This window comes from Rhincodon typus, chromosome 16, assembly GCF_021869965.1.
Source record: "Rhincodon typus isolate 14 chromosome 16, sRhiTyp1.1, whole genome shotgun sequence".
Taxonomy (NCBI): domain Eukaryota; kingdom Metazoa; phylum Chordata; class Chondrichthyes; order Orectolobiformes; family Rhincodontidae; genus Rhincodon; species Rhincodon typus.
In genome coordinates, this window is record NC_063347.1 from 49897137 (window position 1) to 49919405 (window position 22269).

Genomic DNA, 22269 nt, shown 5'->3' on the forward strand with positions numbered 1-22269 from the left:
ATATTTATTTTTTTAAAGCAAAGTATCTGAAAGAGGCTTGTAAGGGCACAAATGCTTGCATAGATCTATTGAACTGAATGGCTGTTTTCTAAAGCATAGAAACAAATGTATTTGTTGCAGTTATGCTTATTGAAGTTTTTATGCATCATAGTCAGAGTGGGGTGTAACTGTTAAAATGTGGGATTTCAGCTATAAAGGGACAAGTATGCTTACTCTGTAATTAAAGGACCTTGAAATTTTGATCTGCAGTCATCCACCCACCCAAAGTTGATTAGAATTCCCAAACTCTTTTGACTTAAAACATTTATAGCCAGAAAATCCTACTGGATTCAAAGCCTGATCGCAAAGGCGAATGAACAATCATGACTGTAGATTAGTTCAGTCACATAGCTATCAACACTCAGTAAGTAGTTCATTAAGTTACATGGAAATCAATCACATTTTTTCTCAGCCTGAAGGTTTGCTTCAACTAAAACCCATCATTGATATATTTCTAATAGACATTTCTGTTATAACCATAGAGCTATATCTATATTTTACATTATACCTCCATTTAATAAGGATAAGACAACAATTATATCGCCACGTGTATCGAAATACAGTGAAAAGCTTTGTTTACGAGCGGTACAGGCAGATCTTGGCAAGCAAAGGATGTACAGATCAAAAAGACTTAGAAGCATACAGGTTACATTGGAGGTTACATTATTTGAAACTAGAGTCCATTCAACAGTCTGATTACAGCTGGAAAGAAGCAGTTCCTGAACCTGTTTGTGTTTGTGTTCAGGAGGAACGAATCCCGGTACAGCGTGACTTACCTGGTTGCTGTTGAGTGCCAGTGAGGAGCGGACTGGAGATGCAGGACAGTTGCTCGACTTGGGCTTAGTGCCACATGTTATATTGTACCTATCTCTGAGTAATGCTTATGCTTTCCTTTAATCCTCTTTGTGTAAGACCACTTTTTTTTTACTCTGTAAGATTTATACCTAGGTACTTGTACCTAAGATGGCGCCATTAAAAGGCAGCCATTGTAGAAACTTTTCACTGTACTCCTACACTTCCGTATTGTAGTACAAGTGACAATACAAGATATTCTCTTTTCTATTCTGTATCTTCTGCCTGATGGAAGAGGATGGAAGAGGTTATAGGAGGTCATTACCGGGGTGCGATGGGATCATCTTTGACGATGTTAGCCTCCTTTCTGTGGCAGCGAGCCGTGTAAATGGAGTCCATGGATGGAAGGTTGGCTTCCATGATGGTCTGGGCTGTGCACACCACCTTCTGTAGTTTCTTACAGTTCTGGTCAGAGCAGTTGCCTTATCAGGCTGTTATGCACCTGGACAGTATGCTTTCAACGGTGCATCTGTAGAAGTTGTTGAGGGACCTCATGGACATGCCAAATTTCCTGAGCTGCCAGAGGAAGAAGAAGCGTTGTTGTGCCTTCTTGACTGTCACATTTACATGGGAAGTCCAGGACAGGTCGGTTATTGTCACTCCGAGGAACTTAATGCTCATCACTATCTCAACCTCAATTCCATTGATGTAAATGTGGCATATTGTCCTTCTTTCTTTCTGAAGTTGATGACCAGTTCTTTAGTTTTGAATAGACTTACGTAGAAATTTTCTGTTCACAAAATCACATGCTTTTCTTGTGCTTAGGACTGGTTTGGCAACCAGGATTGTCAATTTGCAGACTTGGAACAAGAATGCAAAGTACCAGCTTAGAAACCAACCAAAAGCTGACAATATTTTCAATGAAGCCACATGTTCGAAGATAGCTGAATATATGCCTCCATCCATGCAGACAAGAAGTTGAGTGAAAATGCAAAATCAATTGCCTGCAATATCAGTGGAGATAACAGCAGATTTATGCTAAATGTACTTATATTTCTACTTACAATGTTTTCTCTGCATTTAACAAAAAATGAGTCTGCTTTAATTATGGCCTCTAATCAATGTAATCAGAGAAGCCATATTCACCATCCAACCAATTTGCTTAGTTCGAACGGCCTCAGGTCTTGCCATCCAGTTTACCTTCCTTGATTCATACAATGGTTAATCTTGGAGAAAGAGATCTTTTTTAATCATGTAAAACACGGATAAGCTGGCACAAGAGTTGAAACGTTGAGGGCAGTTTAAAATACTGGAGTGTATGTTGAGTATGCACTGAGTATAGGACAAGAAAATCAGATCATTTCTGTCATTCTTCACCTGCTTGTAAAAACCTCTGGGCTGCTGTTTTTCTTTTTTAATCAGCAATAATATGCCACATCCAGTGTTTTACTGCAAGCCATACTTGCTGTGTTTATTTACCCTTTATTTCTACTCACTGAAAGCACCTGTAGCTAAAAGACATTCCAGTGTCTTTCAACGCATGCTCAATAACAACTGAAAAGCAAATAGTTGCTGAGGCATAGCTGTTCATCTGTTTTGCCTGTACTGCACAATCTGCTTTACTCAATGCATTCTGTCATTTTGCAATGAAGAATTATCAATTAAGTAATCTATACGTTTTCTTTATATTCCATCGTAAAACTCTGGTTAGCTGAGTAAAACAAAAAAGGCAATATGGTGGAAGTCATTGGCAGATCTCCAACACGTTGCTAATAATTAATGTTAAGTGTATCAAGCAAGTACAAAGGCAAGTAAATGGAGCTCAGTGTGCAGGTCAGTTATAATCTATGTGAATGGCAGTACAGGTACAAAGGGTTAGATACATTTTTGTTTTTCCTAGTTATCATATATTTGTGAACATCTGCTTTCAAGAAAAAAAGTCGATGTTTTCTATTTTTCTTGTTTTGGCCGAGTTTTGTGCGAGCTCAAACAGGCAAAAAAAAAAGGCACTGGAAACTTTTTCCACCGTTTGCAAACTTTCGAGGAGTTTTGCAGCTGTGATAATTTGCTTGCAGATTTTGCAGCTTTATGAACCTTCCATAAAGAAATCTCCGAAGGACAGGCCGTGTGCCAGAAAATGAACGAGAATTAATGCTTGCCCAGGAGGATCTTCAATGTTTTAACCATCCTGCTGCTCGAAGAACGTTTTTTAAATGAGCTCATTTCCTGACACATGAAGCAAAAATTCTGATGCCACCCACTATCACTAATGCTCATTCTAAAGATGAATTGAGAGTTTGTTGAGAAGCTGTGACTTACATAACTTCTTAATGTAATTTTTGCAATATGTGTATAACAAGCTGGAACCAGAGGGTATAATATCAGAGTATCATAGAATCCCTACAGTGTGCAAACAGGCCCTTCGGCCCAACAAGTCCACACTGAACATTGAAGCATCCCACCCAGACCCATCCCCTTATAACCCACCTAAGCTACACATCCCTGAGTGTACACTACGGGCAATTTAGCATGGCCAATCCACCAAATTTTTGGACTGTGGGAGGAAACCGGAGCACCCGGAGAAAACCCACACAGACACAGGGAGAATGTGCAAACTCCACACAGATAGTTGCGCAAGGGTAGAATTGAACCCGGGTCCCTGGCGCTGTGAGGCAGTAGTGCTAACCACTGAGCCACCATGCCGCCTTAAAGTAAGGTGTTGCTCAATTAGGACCGAGATGAGGAGGAATTTCATTCCTCAGAGGGAAGTGAACCTGTGGAATTCTTTATCTCAGATAGCCGGAGACGTTGGCTTGTTAAGTATATTCAAGAATGAGATACTGATTTTTAACTACTCAGTGAACCAAGGTTATGAAGAATAGGAGTGAAAGTAGACTTCAGGATTATTAGATCAGCCATGATCTCATTGAAAAGTGGATCAAATTCAGTGGACTGAATGGCCTACTTCTGTTCCTACATCTTATGGTGATATTGGTGGGTGGGTCCTCTAATCTTGATGCCTATCTTGCTATCCTGATTCGAAGGCACTGGCAGTAAAAACAAATGCTCACTAGCTTTGGCTCTCTGCTAAAGGATGCCCAGGAAAATGACCTAAGAGTTAGGCTCACATTCCCACCTCATGGCCAATCTATTTACGTTTGTGCAGCTATTCCAGGTGCAAGTGCTTGTGATACTTAATTCAACAGGAAAGGATCAGGGTCCCACCCCTGGACGAAGAAACCTGGGTTCAAGTTCCACCTACTCCAGAGGTGTATAATAACATCCTTGAACAGGTTGATTAAAAAAAATAAAAATACAACAGGAATGGGTCAACTGCAAAGTAACAGATAATATATCTCAGGCTTCCAACCTGATTTATTAGCTGAGTTCCCATAAGTTATTACATTTATTAGCATTTTAATTTATGTTCTGTTCAATTTAGTCATTAATGAGATTGACATTTGACTTGCAACATTGAGTTCTTTGCTGTTTAATCAGCACATATTAGATTAGATTTTTCTATTTCTCTGAATCTTTAAGAAGACAATTCATCTTCTGAAATACCTCTGAAAACAATTAGCGTTGGGTCCTTATATTAGAATCACTGACCAATAGGGTAACTATTTGACATTTTGGGTTGATAGACAACTTTTGAATGGAAGTTTCTTAAAGAAAAACTGTTCTCAAAAGTATGTTTGTTAGCCTAAGAGGACATATTTCCCTCTACTGATTTCTGTATAGAGTGACATATGATGAGAATACGTTAGTTCATTTTACTTTCAGCGAGTGTCAGCATCACTACAAGAGATTTCTGATCAATCTCAGGTAATGCCTTGCCAAGCATTAGCCAACACAGTCATTGCCCCGTATTTAGTTTTACAAGTAGGAATTAATGACCTGACATTCAAGCAAGCTGTAATGTGCCAAGAGTTTATTAAGGTAATAGTTGTAACTACAAACTTACTTCACACTGTGCTAAGTAACATTAATACATATTTATAAATAATATGCTAATTAGTGTTTCCACTGTAGGATAAATTTAGATTTTTGGTGTAGTGAAAATCATTTCCTTAGTGGTTTCCATATATTTTTACACAAACAGTAGACTGTCTAGAAATATTATTCCTGTGATCCAATTGAATTTCTACACATTCTTTATTAAACCATTGTACTGTTCAATCAATTAATATAATAGATCCATCAATTCTTGTTTCTAACAAATGCCTAATTATAGTATCTTATTACCTATTCATAAGCTTTGGAAAGACCAGTTGATGTGCTATGAGGCCTCACTCTGGAGAGTATGAATCATGTTAAAATATAACTGGCATCGTCCCTGATTCCTATTTTAAAAAAAACTACATACACAATTTACTTTGAAAAAAGTACTTCAAGAAAGTCTAAACTCAGTCTGTTCCTTGAGTATTCACAGGACTATCAGATTTTCAAGTAAAGGAATTGAAAGCACCAGTAAAGTCTATACTGCAGATGTGACTATAAAGGGAATTCTCTCTCTTGTCCTTAAGGATTATTATAAAGGGATTGATGGCATATTGTCTCTAAATGTGTGTTTTGAAATTAGACAACTTGTGTGACAAATAAATAGTTTGTTTTATTTTATCTGTATTTCTTTTATGTAATAAAGCTCTTGTTTTATTGTCAAAATCCAATCTGCAACATTGCACGTGTGTTCTTATGAAAGTCCATCCCATTAAAATAAAAATAAATGTGATCTATTAGTCAGATTGCAGTCTGGGATTGAGCTTTTCACTAAAAATATCGTAACGTATAATTACATCAGAATGATTCCTACTCAACTTAAAAAAATATATTATTGGAAACATGTGTAACTGCAACATCATGACAATGAATTTATAAATCAGGTATTGGCTGATGAGGACTCTGATCTCCACATATGGTCCCCTTTAAAAACCTTCTTATTTAAAAAGGTAATTACAGTTGAAGTGAAGGGAACCTTTCCCCAACTATATATGCGTTAATTTCAAGGGAAATACAGCCTGCTGGTAATACATTATGGGAATTCTAACAAAAGTTGTGGTTCAGACCTCTTCATGATAAATGTTTGTAAAAAGGAAGCTCAGGCAATTGAATTTAAGACATGTTGTATCAGAAGTAGCATTTATACCTCCATGAATTGAAACAAAAGCCTAAACTTAATGAAGAAAGTGTTTAAGAGTACAGATATGAATTACAAAACTCTGAAAGAGGACCATACAAGACAAAACCAGACAGGATATTTTTCAGCTCTATTTATTTGAAACTTACCCTTTTGTGATCCGCCATCTGGTTTCAACTCCTTCTCATTCTTTTGCCTTGTAAAGGTGAGCTTTATAAAGAGGCTACATATGTCCTTTTATTTGTAAAGGGACACAGTTTTCATTTGGAATCAGTCATCATCCTGCAGCTAGTATATCATCCCTCAATCATTACCCATCATTGGGTTGCGTTGAAGGTAGTTCGAGGTATCTGGTTAGAGTGACAATAAAAATTTATATAAATACGAAAATAGCACTATTAAAAGGTTGTGTAGTTGATTTGGGACTTTTGGAAAATGTTACACAGGTCTCTATACAAAAATGTGCAGAAGGTCTCCTAGCTGCATACAAAATGTTTCCTGACCATTGTTTTGGAGACACATTGGCATATTTATTTTGATCATCTCTTCAGCTAAGTGCTAGAGAAACCACAGATGAAACCCATCAACATTTTGCTCTCTATGCTTTCACAGAGACCAAGCATTTTGTTGATTGCTTCTGTTTTTAAGCTCAAGGATCAGCAGTTCTGTTAATATGCACTCGCACGGTCTTTAAGTGCATGCATGTTTAGAAGCCTCCTGAAGCTTTGGTGAGCATTATGCCAATGCAAATAATGTTTGCTCTATTCATTCAGGGATGTAGGCTTTGCTAGTTAGACCAACATTCATTGAACCAGGGGTTGTTATGCCAGGCCATGAAGCTGAAGTTGTGTTTAAGTAAGTCTTTGCTGCTGATGGCCCGCAGTGCCTCATGGATGCTCAGATTTGAGTTGCTGCATCTCTTCAAAGTCTATCTGATTTAACTCGTCATGATACAAGACACAATTTTGGGTATCCTTAATGTAAAGATGGAACTTCATCTCCACCACATTCTGCATTCCCACTCTTGCAGCTGTGTTCTTTAGGACCTGGTCAGCTCAGTCAGTAGTCACGCTACTGAGCTACTCTTGGTCACTGACATTGAAGCTCTTCATTCAGAGATATTGGATGCTCTTGCTTCCCTCAGTGCCTCCTCCAAATGTTATTCAATATGGCAAGCACCAATTCATCAGCTGAGGGGAGTGCGATAGGTGGCAACAAGCTGGAGGTTTCTTTGCCTATATTTGACCTGATACTATGAGACTTCATGGGATCCAGAGCCAATGCTGAGGACTCCCATGGCAACTCCTTCTTGACTATGCACACCCGTTATGTCTGGTGGGTCTGTGCTACTGGCAGAATAAGCCATCCATAAGGATGACAATAGCAGTATCTGGGACATTTAATCACGTTAGATATCTGGACTGCTCTATTTCATTTCCGTAACCTTCACCACTTTCCTCATCTACAATTGTAGCTCTTTGAAAGAGCTAGTACAAATTTAGGTGGCCGAATGTGCTTCCTTCTGTGTTCTACTGTTTGATAATTTTATGTGTAGTGAGCTGAATTAGACTGAGTATTCCAATGCTCTATCCAATAGCCTGAGTTTGTCTCTTGACACTGGGAGCCTACCAAAAAAACCTGTAGAACCTTTCACTTTTCTGGCTGGATGGCTATGTTTACCCATGCCAATGTATTAACAGTGTGTGGAATATTTTTGAGCTATCCATTCTTTAGTATGCAGTTCCTCAAGATTCAGTCATACTTGTCAAAATATTTTGATTAGAAATTTGATTGTTTAAATTCTCTTGTGGACAGTAGAACACAATTAAACATCTTTGGTGACAACTCCACAAGACACCTCTCAAAATAAACAAACACACATACAGATGCACATTGTCCCTCAAAATTCTGCAACAAATTCCATTATACAATGTTTTGAGAATAAAAATCTTTTTACTTTATCGTTCTTGCAATAATTCCACAACTCAAAAAGAAAACAAGCCTGCATTCAGACACAGGACACAATGGGATAGTAATAGATGCAGGGAACAACTCAAATGATCACAACTTCCAGCAACTCTGGTCAAGTACTCAGAGAAGGGCAAAAATCTATTATAAATAATCCCACAAAGTATTTAGAAAAGCAGGAGAGATCACTTTACTATTTGGACGATTTTGCTGTGCACAAACTGATTGTTGTGTTGCCTACATTACAAAAGGGACCACATTTCCAAAGTACAATACTGACTGTAAAACATTTTGTGACATCCTAAGATGGTGAAAGTCACAATACAAACACAAAATTCTTACTTTTCCTTTACCAACATAAAATGTAAAATTTTTACAGTGCAATAATAATGAATTTATTCTAGAATGTATGGGGACATCGGTGTTCAAACTGCAATAATGTGCTATGTTGCAGACTATGTATCCTGACTGTCTCAGTCTTATCCACAGTTTTGCTTATTTAATGATTTGACTTGCTCTGCTTCCATAAGCCTTTGAAATTTGGAATTCTGTTTTTATTTGAAAAAAGAACTGTTGTCACAGTGGTTGTTGAACTTCTACCAGAAGAACAAGATCTGTGCAAGTATTGTCACAAGCATGTACTATGCATGACGTCAGTGAGATTCCACTATAAATTTGTATAACTCATATGCAGCCTCCTTTTTTGAGTGTTTCAGTTGAAAAATATTCAGCAACACGGCTTTATGCTTCAGGCAAGATAAAACGTTAGTTTAACTATTGCTGAAAGTTTCTTAAATAAAACAATAGCGAAATTGTTAGCTAAAATACATGTACAAAGATTTAGAGTAAGTATAAAATTATGTCATGAAAGTGACCATGTAATTTATATCTGGTATTGTTGCAGGGTTGGCAGACGTGAAGATTCCTTTTCTGAAGTGAAGGCATTGAAACTTCAAGACAGATGCAATATTGTGAAGGCTTCAGTAACCAAATACTCATAAGTTACTCTCATGGGTTGTCTAAGCAGAACAGGTTCGAGGGGTGAGTGATATTCCCTTTGTTTCAATTTTATGCCTTATGCTATAGATTTTTGCATTGCATGATGCAGTAAGGGAGCCTTTAGTTGGTTTAACATCAATGTCTTCTTTCTTTCCTGTATTAAGATGTCTTTTTCATGGTGTTCAGATGGTTCTCCTCAGATGGTTCTCCTCAGCCAGCTTTTATCACAAGCAAACAAAATGGCTGCAAATAATTACTTCAATAAATCATTGTTCCTCAAAGCAAAGGTGGCGCAGGCACTGCTGCCTCACAATTCCAGGGACTCGGGTTTGATTCCAGACTTGGGCAACTGCCTGTGTGGAGTTTGCACATTCTTCCTGTATTTGTGTGGGTTTGCTCTGCTTCCCTTCCACAGTCCAAAGATGTGCAGGTTAGGTGGATCGGCCATGCTAAATTGCCCGTAGTGTCGAGGGATGTGTAAGTTAGCCATGGGAAATGCAGGGTTACAGGGATGTGTGTCTGAGTGGGATGCTCTTCAGAGGGTCAATGTGGACTCAATGGGCTGAACGGCCTGTTTCCATAGTGTAGCAATTCTATGATTCAAAGTCAATTATGCTGGAAAGCCTCCTGATGTCCCTACACTCTCCTATTGACCGATTAGCCTTCACACCTTTTGAGAGTTCAATGACCAGGCCTGATGCCTTGAATTACTCAAAAAAAAACTGAAAGAACTGTGGATGCTGGAATTCAGAAACAAAAACAAAAATTGTTGGAAAAAACTCAGCAGGTCTGGCAGCATTTGTGGAGAGAAATCAGAGTTAACATTTTAGGTCCAGTGACCCTTCATCAGACCCCAAATGTTAGCTCTGATTTCTCTTCACAGATGCTGCCAGACCTGCTGAGTTTTTCCAGCAATTTCTGTTTTTGTGCCTTGAATTATCTAATGACATTTTTGCGATCAATTCAGTCTGGTTGTCTGCTTTGGCTGCAGTGGAATTTAAGTCATCTAACTTTTGAGAACCATTTTAAAGACGCCTTTATGTCGATTTTAAAGCCAGATTAATCTTCTTTCTCTGCACATTCGTGACAGTGTATGTGTTGCTACCTGCTCTCAGTTCACTGCCACCATGCAAATGGTGTAGGACATGGATGATAGTATAATGTAGGGTATGCAGGGTAGTTTGATCTTAGGCCGTAGGGCCTGTACTGTGCTGTACTGTTCTATGTTCTTTTTTAACAAATGTAATACATGTGTTGGATCAATATTAATTTACATAAAGCTTTAAAAAATTTAGAATAAATATCTACCTTTTAAAGACAAAACATTGAACTACTTCAAAATACTCCACAAATAAAAGTGTTAATCCATAACAGTTTATACATCAAGGCTTTTGCATATTGTAAAGCACTGTTGCGTCCAAGTTGATAAGACATAGGAATGGACATGGGCTATTCAGCTCATTGAACTTTTTCTGCTATTCAAAGGCTATGACTGATCTGATAAACCTCAACTCCACGTTCTATCCTTTTCCCTATAGCTCTTATTGATTAAAAATCTGTCTATCTCGGCCTTGAATATACTTAACGAGCCAGCCTTGGCAGCCTCTAAGGTAAAGAATTCCACGGATTCACTGTCGTCTGAGTGAGGAAATTCCTCCACATGTCTGTAATAAATGTGTAACTCTTTATTCTGAGATTATCCTTTTTGGTCCTAGTCTCTCCGACAAGCGGAAACAACCCCTTTCCATCTCCCCTGACAAGCCATTAAGAGTCAAAAAGGTCATCTCTCGTTCTTACAAATTGCAATGAGTACAGATGCAAACCCAGATCATACTTTTTTTTTAAAACCACAAATCATTAAATTAAAACTGGGCAGTTTATTTCCTGACAATAAACTACTGAATATTGTTTAGTAAAGTTGCAATGATTGCAACACAATCATTAGCCTTTCAGTGTCAGCTAACACTAACAATCTGCTCTTGCTCTCAGCAAAGTTTGGGCCTGCAACTGCATAAATGATCACTCCTTATTTAACTTGTGGATAATTATCATACTACTTGGCAACTTGGGCAATTATCTCATTTGAAGAATGTTATCATATGATTTTTAATTGGTGCTATTTCACTTACTTCACAGCATCATCTGAATGCTTTTATCTTACATTTGCAACCTCTATGGAAAACAAAATACTGTAAAACTCTCAATATAGTAACAGGAATCATTCTGCACCTTCACTATGCTTTAAAGATTTATGGCTGATCTTTATCTCAATGCCATATCTTTTGCAATGCTTACCTAACCAAAGTCTGTTTTGTAAATATATGAAAATAACATAGACTGCAGAGGACTTTTGGGTAATCTTTGTGTGCAACCTAGTTTATAGGGTTAATTAAAAAAAAAAACAAAGTGTTGGAAATACTCTGCAAATCTGCAAAATTATTGTTTCATGTCAATGAGTTATCAGCATTTCTGTTTTTATTTCAGACTTCCAACCAGCGTATGCTTTTTATGTTAGTTTGTACAACTTGTTGGTGGAAAGTTAAACTGAGTTGATTGTTTTTATCCACATGAGGGCATCCTGGTATCATTATTGAGCTACTGAATAAAATATGGCAGTATTGCCTCCATAAATTGATGATAACCAAAAGGGTGGGTTTGTATTGCTTTTGCTTGTCAGGTACACACAAAGATATCAAGCAACTTAGACTGACAAGAATGACGCCATTTCATTGATGTACCGTATTAGGGACCTGGTGAGCAAATTTCTAAGGAAAATGCATCTTCCATCAAAGAGCAATAATTTAATTTCTGCAAGAGACATGAACACCAAAAAGACAAGTATAATTTACATTTAGAAAAGAATTATATAAACCCTGGCCTGTGTTAACTCTTTCCCATCCAAAGCAGCTGAGATATAACCATGATCTAGCATACACAGAATGATGGAATACATTAAATACAAAAGGAGATTTACAGTTTACAATGAACACACTTTAAAAAAGTTCTCCCTGGAGTTAACGGGTGGAAGTATTCTGTTCTTCCCTGATAGAACAACATTGTATTTAATTGCTAAACCAAAGCACTTTTAAATCCCAACAATTGTTCATGCGAAAAATAGTTAGATGAGAACATGAATTAAATCTACTGATCATTATTATTAAATGGTACATAGATGAACAAATGAAGGTTTGGGAACACGAGTTAAGTAGACCATCCCTTAGCTGTAGGTATATTTTTCAATACATGCCTTATTTTTATATCAGGCTTAGGAGTAGACCATTCAGCCCATCAAGTCTGCTCCACCATTCAATTAGATCATGCCTGATATGGCTATGATCTCCTATCCTGTCATCATAACCCTAGACTCTGGCGTCCGGCAAACATCTATTCTACTACAGATAGTAGGAACTGCCGATGCTAGAGAATCTGAGATAACAAGGTGTAAAGCTGGATGAACACAGCAGGCCAAGCAGCATCAGAGGAGCAGGAAAGCTGACGTTTTGGGTCCGCACCCTTCTTCTGAAGGAGGTTCCAGATCCGAAACGTTAGCTTTCATGCTCCTCTGATGCTGTTTTGCCTGCTGCGTTCATCCAGCTCAACACCTTGTTCTCTCATCTATTCAACTAGGCCTGGAATCAATTTAAGGATCCAGCAGCCAGTGGCTTTTAGGGAAGAGAAATTCACACTCTAAAGACCATGGAGAAATTAAAAAAATAACAAATAACAAACTCATCTAATTTCATCCTCATTTTTGTACGGTTGTAAGAAACCGTAGTTCAGCTCCTGAGCATATAGAAATATTATTCATGATCTTGTGAACGCAATTCAAACCATTTCAACTGAGATTCGCACTCCTGATGAGATCGGGAAATATGTGGACACCGCATTAAAAGGGAATTGCTCACAAGCGCGAAATCCAATTAATCCCTATTGATCTTAACGTTTTACGTTCTCCAAGCGATTTTATGAAGTGTCACTAACATCATTTGTATTAAGTTCAAATCGTAAAAGCTGCAGCTTCTGATCTCTCAGTCTCTTTTTACTAACAAGCATGTGCAATCTGAACATTTGTACGGTCATTTCAAGCTCTGTATTACCAAGAGTACGGGACAATCGTGTTTGAGAACACAACACATATCGGCGTGTAATTTATTGTTTCGCCGATAGGGGCGATGTCTTATGCTTTGCCCAAGGGTAGAGTAAAGTTTGCATTGCACTTGTTTATCATAGAAATGGCAGTTCCACAGAATTTCCACACCTCGCGGTGATTTTTGGAGACGGCTCTTCCATTTAATTGTAGGTGCTCCATTGTTTCTAACGTCTTTAACGTCAGAAGTTGTCCTGTCCCAGTCTTTGAAACTGTAAACCAGTCTTCCAGCCCGCCTGCAAATCCTTTTCAAGCACTGCCACATGCAAGGCGAATAGATTCCTATTATGCAGTCGCTTATCCTACTTGGCTCTCGTGGTACAATGATAGTGTCCCTACCTCTGAGCTAAGAGACGCGGCTCAAGCCCCACCTCCAGACTTCTTGCAGGGCAGTTTGTAGTATGTGGTAATGTCTCCGACTATAGGCTAACGGGGTTGGAAAACCGCAGCAGGTCTGGCAGCATCTGTCAAGGAACAGCGAAGCTAACGCTTCGCGTCCAGTTACCCTTCAAATTCCAACTGCCTTGCGATATATCAGAACGCGTCCACGACACTTTAAATTTGTCTGGAAATTGTGACCAGACTTGTAATAAAAGAGGCAGACACATAAATAACTCTAAATTTGTTACTGGGGGAGAATTGAAAGCCACTATCTCTAATTTAAGAGTGACAGAAACTATTTAACTATCAGGTAATATAACAGATGTAAAATATCAATTAAAGTAAACCCTCCCACCAAACCTATTAATAAAGTAAAACCCGAAACGTTAACTTTGATTTCTCTCCACGGATGCTACCAGACCTGCTGAGCTTTTTCAGCAATTTCTGTTTTTATTGCTATTAGTGAAGGTAGTGGTAAGTTGTTTGTTCCTAATTATTAACTCTTGTGTTTGCAAGTAACCAGTTGGACGTGATAATAGACACAAAATAAAAACCAAAAGAACTGCGGATGCTGTAAATCAGGAACAAAAACAAAGTTACTGGAAAAGCTCAGCAGGTCTGGCAGCATCTGTGAAGGAGAAAACAGAGTTAACGTTTCGGATCCGGTGACCCTTCCTCAGAACTCAGATAATAGACACAGTCCAGGCATGTGGGGCTTGAACTCGGGTCTCCTGGCAAGCTACACACTACTCCAATACGAGCAATACAGTTTAGTTTATTTGACAGCGACGTAAAATTTCTAGTTACTAAAATGATGTTGCTTGAAACCGTGAGTATTTTAAATGTCTACATCTTAGATTTGTAAGGCTTCTTTGCCAACTTCTTTCCAAATACTATCTTTTAATCCGCCCCAATTTCTTATGTCTTACTTTTGGTCAAATGGAATTCCGTGGTAGTATTAAAGAAGGAACTCTATTTCAAATTAATTTTGAATTTTTGAAAGATGTTTAACAGAACTTTAAGATAAAAGCGAGCTGCAACAGGGATACGGGAAACACGGCAGAATCCACCACTGGGACTAGCTTTCAACAGAACAGTGTAAAAATGGGGATAAACAGTTTATAAGCAAGAAGGCAGAGATGGAGAAAAGTTACAGGAACAAAGCTGTCATCTCGTATTTAAAATGTTACTTTGTGTTGGTTATTTCACTTAGTAATTGGAACCCTTTGAAAAGTGGCCATTTACGGTTGATAGGTTCAAATGTTCCTGATTGCCGAAGTAATCATGTTAATTGACAGAGGAGATACTGTTAATTGGCTACAGGGAAATCCAATCAGACAAAGCTGTGTTGTAGAGCTGCTGATTTTGCGTGGTGTTTCCTTCAAGTCGGATGGCACTGAGCAATTCACCATGGAAGCGTTGATCAGTTTCTCGCCGTTTGGGAGTAGCTTTGTGCTGATGTTTCCTATCTGCTGCGATCTGTCTTGTTTATCTTTTTTACAAGTTTATCAGTCGGAATCTCTGCTTCCCAAACTGTGGACGGTAACCGGGCGCTGGACCAGGAGAGAATTTGCTAATAGTTTGAATGGAAGGGAGATTGAATTAAAGAAAATCGCTTTGAAAACACCAAAACGTGAAAGATGGGCACACCATGGGTTTGGGGTAGGGGTGTGTATGAGCGGGAATGAGGTTTGAATCAAATGTAAGCATCCGTCCGTTCATATTAATAAAAAGTTGTCACAAAATGATGGATGGGATGTCATTCTGACATTTACACTTAAAAAAAACACACACACGGCTCGTTTATTCTCCAGTAAAGAATCCGTAGAGATCCCACATGACTTGCTGTCCTCGGTTAGCAGGTGGTTTTTGAAGAATATTCGACAGACGTCCAAAAAAGAAACTCCTCGGTCATGATCCGGGGAGTCTCCAGACCAAAGCAATCCGTATGAAAGTGAGGGACTGTTGTTCTCACACGTTCTTCCAGTATACCACATTTCTTCCCCCACCCACCCAAAGAAAAAGCAAAATGCAGTGATGCACAGCCATAAGGTAGGGGCGCGAGCAACCAATACGTTTTGTAATCCTGCAGTGTTTGAAATTAAACTTAACGATGCTTGCCTGACAGTTCCGGGGAGGGAGGGAGCTGTTTCGGGCAAGGGGAGCCTGTGTTCTAATGTCTCGGGAGGCTATTGAAAGATTATTCTGTATCAGTAGTTTAATGGTGTCTATTTTCCCCAGGAGCAGGGTTCGTAACGCTCAAGCGCCTTGAATCGCTGCTTTGCTAACTGCAGTAATATTGGGTGGAGTTGGTACACGGCGTCATTGCTTTCAGCTGAAGCCACTTGAATTCTTTGTGGGTTTTTTTCTCTCTCTCTTCCTTTTCCCTCCCCCCTTCTCTACTCTGTTGTGCGAGAGTCTTTTCACTGGTAGAATCGAAGCGACCGGAGAACTGGATGGAGGGCTACTGCAGAGAGCGGCTTGTAATCAGAATCACGCCGATCGCACACGCTCCATAAGCGGGGAAGGGAGGGAGAGAAAGAGGAAGGAGGGGGCTGGGTGTAAATTCCATGCAAACCCACTGCTGTGGGTGACAGGAGCTTTGGCGTGGGTTGGCGGCGGGGGGGAGAGGGGTGGGGGGAGGCGGGTCTTTCCCCTCCTCTCTCCTTCCCAAGCTAAGAATGGATCACGTTATTTCAACAACTGTCCAACTTTCAATGGGCTCCTCACTGGAAACCGAGCAACTGAGGTGGTGAGAATCTCCGAAGCCGATGTCATCTTCTCAAGGCAAAGCCAGGAGTATGCCGTTCCCCCAGCCGGTTGCCCTGCCTCCTAGGACTGCTGGTTTTGGTGTTCAACATTTTAAAAAGAGGTGCCTTTTTTAAGAACTGAAGTTGGAATTGCAACTCCGAGAGAGAGAGAGAGCAGCAGCAGCAGGGAAGTGAACGATGGTCTACTCAGGGATAGCCTTGTGGAGATTGTTCTGGGTCGCGGTGTGTTACGGGCTGAGTACCGCTCAGGAGCCTTACGCCACTCACTCTATCAGGATCGAAGGAGAGCTCACCTTGGGTGGCCTTTTCCCAGTTCACGCCAGAGGGCCTAAGGGGACACCCTGTGGGGACCTCAAGAAGGAGAAGGGAATCCATCGCTTGGAGGCGATGCTTTACGCCCTGGACCAGATCAACAGCGATCCGGACCTTCTGCCCAACATTACGCTGGGGGCTCACATCCTAGATACCTGCTCGAAGGACATCTACGCTCTGGAGCAGTCCCTCACTTTTGTTCAGACTCACATTCAGAAGGACACCACGGATGTGAGGTGCACCAATGGAGAACCCCCGATCTTTGTGAAGCCCGAGAGGATAGTTGGCGTTATTGGGGCTTCGTCCAGCTCCGTGTCTATCATGGTGGCCAAGATCCTGAGACTCTTCAAGGTAGGAGGAACGCCCTTTCTCACCCCCCCTTTAGGAAGGGGGATTCGAGCGTGTAGCCATGTCTCTCTCTCAGACCCAGACACACACTTGGGCTCTTTCCTGCTTTATTGTACGTTGAGATTGCTGACAGGGTTGCACTCCTCAATGTGTGAGCTCTGAAGCAGAAACCCAGATCAAGATAAACGCTGCTGGCCTCTTTCTTGGGAGTTCATCCATAATCTTCGCACTCGCTATATAATTTAAATCTCTTTTCCCCCGCCCCCCCCCCCCTCCAATTTTTCGTCAATTGTTTTAGCAGCGTGACTGGTAACTTAGAATAAATTTGTGCCCGTTTTCTATTGTAAACTGTGTGAGCTTTGCATTATGTAATGTGCGTGCATAAAGGAACGTGTTCGAGAATGATTAGAAACAAGTAATCAAAACATTGGCTCTGACTTGGCAGAGAGTTTACATTTCTCAAGAAAGCCTCGTGTCCACCTGTATTCACTTGCCTCCTTTTTTGTTTAGAAAGGGGACGCTCCGCGGGAGAACTGGCTAAGTGATATTATTAACCTTTGCGGTTACACTCTCGGAGAAAAGAGCTGCGGTTTAAAATCTAGATACAGCATCCACAAGCTGATGGTTTCATTGGCAATTTGTCGCACAGTGAGCTGGGCCAGCATCTGTACTGAGTGGCCGAATTCCTCATGAGTGAAGTGAGCCGGAGGAATGTACACTGTGCCCAGCGAAATGGTCTAATTGCGAGCTGCCTCCCAATGCCGGTGAGGGAGCTGTGCACGATCTAGATGGGCACTGGAGATCTGTTGAATAGTGCATGACAATATTTACAGAAACAGAGCCCATACTTTGAATTGGGAATCCAAATGGAGATTATAACACCGCCAGAAATAATAACCCGCTACTTGGGCTGCGTATTGGTTGCACCGTAGACAGATCGAGATGTGTGTGATCACATCTGTGATCAAACTCTGATCACAGCCTCCTCCCCCCAGTAGGAAGTGGAAGAGGGAGGCTTGATATTTTTGGAAACGCTGTTTTTAAAATCTGTAGGCTTCTTCGCCCTTTTTGTTTGCTTGTCCAGGAGACGTGTTATCACAGACATGACATAATCGCTCATTAAAGCACTTCCACGGTAGGGTTGTGAGCGGAATGGGGGAATATCACGAACATGAGACGGTTCTCAGCCAGCAGGAAGCCTCCGATGCAGAAAGGGGATAGACCTCTCTGGACTGTCGCCGTCACGTTAAAATGGATAACGAAGGATTCTCCTCCATTCCATCCCCGCCCCCGAATTTCTCGGTTAATTTTGAGCCAGGGCTTTTTTTTTCAGAAAAAGCACGTGTCACATACAGCTTCACCATGTTCCCCGCAGGGAGGCTGGGATATCTGTATCACACTGAGCGCCGGCAACATAGGGTAGAGTTAGGAGTAATGTCATCAAGCACACTGAGGCAGCTCCCTACTCCTTTTTAAACAGGCAGCTTACTGACCCGCATTGATGTAAATTGCATTGGGGGGGGGAGAAAAACCTAGTGTCGCTGTTCCGCTCCAGAAAACTTTGATCAATGTGTATTGGTGTACACGCATTATTTTAAACATTTGAAGAGGGAATTGGATGATTATTTGGATACAAATAGTGGGCGACGGTATGGGGCAGGCAGGAGACTGGCACGGGGTCGTGATCGTTTTAACGAGCTGGTCTCGGCACGATGGGCCGAACAGCTGTAACGCTGCTGTGATTCTGAATTTCACGTTGCTTTTAGGCTCCAAATCTGCCCGTCTGCCAAATTCAAATCAATCGCTATCTTGATATAATGAACGATTTTCAGACCTTTATAGAAAGTAAATCTAGGATAGTTTGGTCAATACGCGGCATAAGTCCATAATACCGTCATGTCTGCACCAATTGCTTCCATGCCTCTTCATCTGCACACGCTGAAGTTATTCGCTATTCAATGCCAATAACGTTTGGCCGGTAATGAACGGGTTAATTGCTGAGTGTCGCAGTGAGGTGCTGTTCTCTGGGTACGTTCTGTGTCCCCAATGGGAATTAAAGTACTGATGATACCCAAGGTGAGGTTCGCATTAACTCTCGATCACATCTGAACCAGGCAATCTTAGCTGGTCCCTAGAGAATTTCATTCAGCCGTAAACTTAGTCATAAAATGATTTTTTTTTTGCTGGATGACTGTGATGAATGAATGCATTCATTTTAAAAAAAAATGTTTCGTTTCCCTTTTTTTTCTAATGCTTGCTGATTTTTGTATCCTTTTTCCACATCTTCCGCAATCGGTCTTCACAGTCTGATTCTCCCCAGTAGAGATTAGTAGAGGCTTTTGGATTTTAACAGGTCTCTTCTTCCCTGTTGCGTTTTCTGCTTAACGTTCTATGTCGCTAGGATCCACTGCCGGGTTATACATTGATTTGGTTCAAACAAAAATCACAATCGTGAGGGAATTTTTTTTTTTGTTCTGGCTTGCTATATGTAGTTATCTCATGATTTACGTTCCAAATTAAATTCTTCATTGCGTTGCCTTGTGCTCTAACGAGGTTATGTTGTTTTCCAACCGCCACTTAACCATTCTGGCTTTCGAATTGTTAACCAGAGCATAAATCGACAGTTTAATTTCCCCCACTCATTTTGTGAAAGAGAATTACAAATCCATTTGACATCGTTCCATTTGTTTCCAACCAGAATTCCATCTGTTGCAGGCTAGCTGGTTTGGATTAAAAATAAAATGCATGAATATTTTAGTGTGTGTGTGTCTGCGCGCGTGTGTGGTGTCAATAGCAACTTGGAGTTTGAATCAACCAGTCTTGTATAACCCCAACATGCATTTTTGCTGCGAGAAGCTCAGCCTCGATGCCATTGTAGCGCTTACAGGTACTTCAGTATTGCTCTCTACAGAGTTGAGTGTTTTCAGTGTAATCTGAATACTTCCACTCTGTCGTTTCTGACTGCCATGTGGATGGACTCGAAACGTGAAACCTAATTCAGTTTGGGCTGAGTTTAAAGAATACTGATGGGCCTCAGTAACATTAAATGTCCCACATAAAGAAATGGCAGGTCAAAGTTTTTTTTTTCACTGTGACTTTCATAAGAGATGGTTTTTGTTCACTTTTTGAAGTAAAAAAAAATAACTTTCAGGGTGGCAGCAGATGACCCAGAAAATGATTGGCCAAATTGTTCTTTGTTAATGGACAAAGCCTGCAAGTGTCTCTTAATGTGAGCTTAAACAACACAGGTACCTTGAGATGTAAGGCAAATGGACTGTCATAGCTTGAAAAACAGATTTTGAAAAAAAAAGCCCTTAGATTGTAGCATTTGCCAATACATTTCCTTGCTTTGCAGCATTCGCAAAAGCTGCTGGTGAATTGCTTGCTTGGCTGATGTTCCACTTGGGGTTGTTAAAACTCCCATTCCCAAACGTCCTGCTGCTGTACCAAATGCATACGTCGTTGCTCCAGCTGTCATAAACTGTTTAGGCAATGAATAAAGTTAAATTCACAGCACCTGAGGGAAGGAGTTGCCTCCGTGTTATATGCATTAGTTCTCTTTCTTTTTAGTTGTATCAAAGGGTATGGGACAATGGAAAAATTAAGCAGCAGAACAGCTATGCTCAAATTGATGCTATGGGCTTGAGGGGTTGAATAGCCTATGACTGTTTCTTATGTTTTGGATTTGCATCAACAATTTGTCTAGCAACTCTCATGCTGTCAATTTTATGCCAGATTTATGTGGGAATAATAAGTTTATCATTTCAGTAAAACAATTACTCAAAACCAAAATGGCCACAGATGAGGCTGGTGGCCTCAGCTGATGCCAATGGGATTCGGCATTTGTCAGCTTGTGTTCTGCTGATGCCATCTTTTGCGTGCAGCGGTCTGTTTCATGGTGCTTCACTTGTAAAGATGACAAGCAAAGCTGATTCAGTAAATGATGGAATCAATTGATTATATTGGATCCACTTTATTTCTTATAACAGCATGAGTGCTACCACATGATGGGGGTGGAGAAAATGCATACAGGTTGCAGCAAAACTGTACAGTTGTGCTTGACAGGTGCACATGCAACTTTATTGGCAGCATGCCACTGCATTGCCAGGTGGAGGTATTGTGTGTGTTCCTCCACGTGCACGCTGGTTGCTTCGCCTCGTGGTGCCATTCACCATAAACGCAGCCTTTTATTAAAGCAGTCTTTGATTGAGAGGTACCTTTTCATGGCCTTGGAACATCCCAAAGCATGCATGGTCAAGAAAGTACTGGCAGTGTACGAAATGCAGAAGCAGGTTTGCATTCAACAAATGCCTGCAAGCAGCAGCAAACTGGCAATGAGCAGATGATCTATTTTTACATAGAATAAATTGGTTAGCTCGGCTTAGATGGCTAATGTGTGGAATGGATTCATGCTGACAGTATAGATTCAACCCCCTTACCGGCTAAGGCAAGTTTAAGTCCTGCCTAGGCACCCTATCCTTAGTGAAAGATCACAGAGCTTTTAATGTGGTTCCATGAATGGTTGCCAAGTACCTTTTTTGGGCAGAGAACATGAAAACAGGATAAGTCAGGGCATTGAGGGAAAAATGTCTCTATTGAAATAGTGGGATAGAAACAACAGTGTCTTGCCGTGAGAGCAGAATGTTTAATGTCTTGGCTGAACAGTGACACCTCTGATATTGTCATAGAATCCTTACAGTGTAGAAGCAGGCCCATCAAGTTCACACTGACCCTCTGAAGAGCGTCCCCACCGAGTGCTCCCTAAGTGTTACCCAGGGAATTTTGTGAATTCTGGAATGGACATAACACGTGCATAACTTTGGCTCTAGAGGCACTAGACTGTGTGTTTCTTAATTCTCCTCCCCAAAGGAAATAATTCCACAGGCAGTTTCCAACAGCAAAATGCTGGAGGCACCAACAGTAACCAGCTGTTATCCATAGTTTCCCCATTTTATTTTTGGCTGCAATTAAATGAACAGTTGGCCTGAAATGTAAATGTCCTTGATACAGTTTTTTTACATTGACTTATTGAGATTACCTCCTGACATTGGAGAAGGTGTTTGTGAACTTGGATTGTAACTTTTTAGGAATACTGAAACACAGCTTGCGTAGGTACAGACAATGTAATAATGCCAATGCTAAAAGTATTGCATGACTTGTGTTGTATTTGTACATTCAAACTAATATCAGTTAAGATGGCCAAAACATTTTGGACAAAGGTTGAGAATGGAAACATGTAGTTTAACTTGGTGCTATGTGAATTCATTATGATTTTATATTTTGAGTTTGACCATATTATGGTACATAGTTAGATCAATACCCTTCTTTAGTGTTGTGGCAACTATAGAATAGTTAGAGTTCTTGTAATATCTTCT

General features: G+C 40.3%; 1 protein-coding gene across 1 annotated transcript in view; it reads left to right on the forward strand.

Annotated features, from left to right (window-relative positions):
- Positions 1-16123: 16123 nt before the first annotated feature.
- The window catches only part of LOC109930127 (metabotropic glutamate receptor 7), a 645315-nt gene continuing 639169 nt past the window's right edge, over positions 16124-22269 (forward strand). The window contains exon 1 of the mRNA XM_048606606.1: positions 16124-16897. Within this exon, the coding sequence (XP_048462563.1) occupies positions 16412-16897 (486 nt within the window). The 5' untranslated portion in view covers positions 16124-16411. The remainder of the gene's footprint in view (positions 16898-22269) is intronic.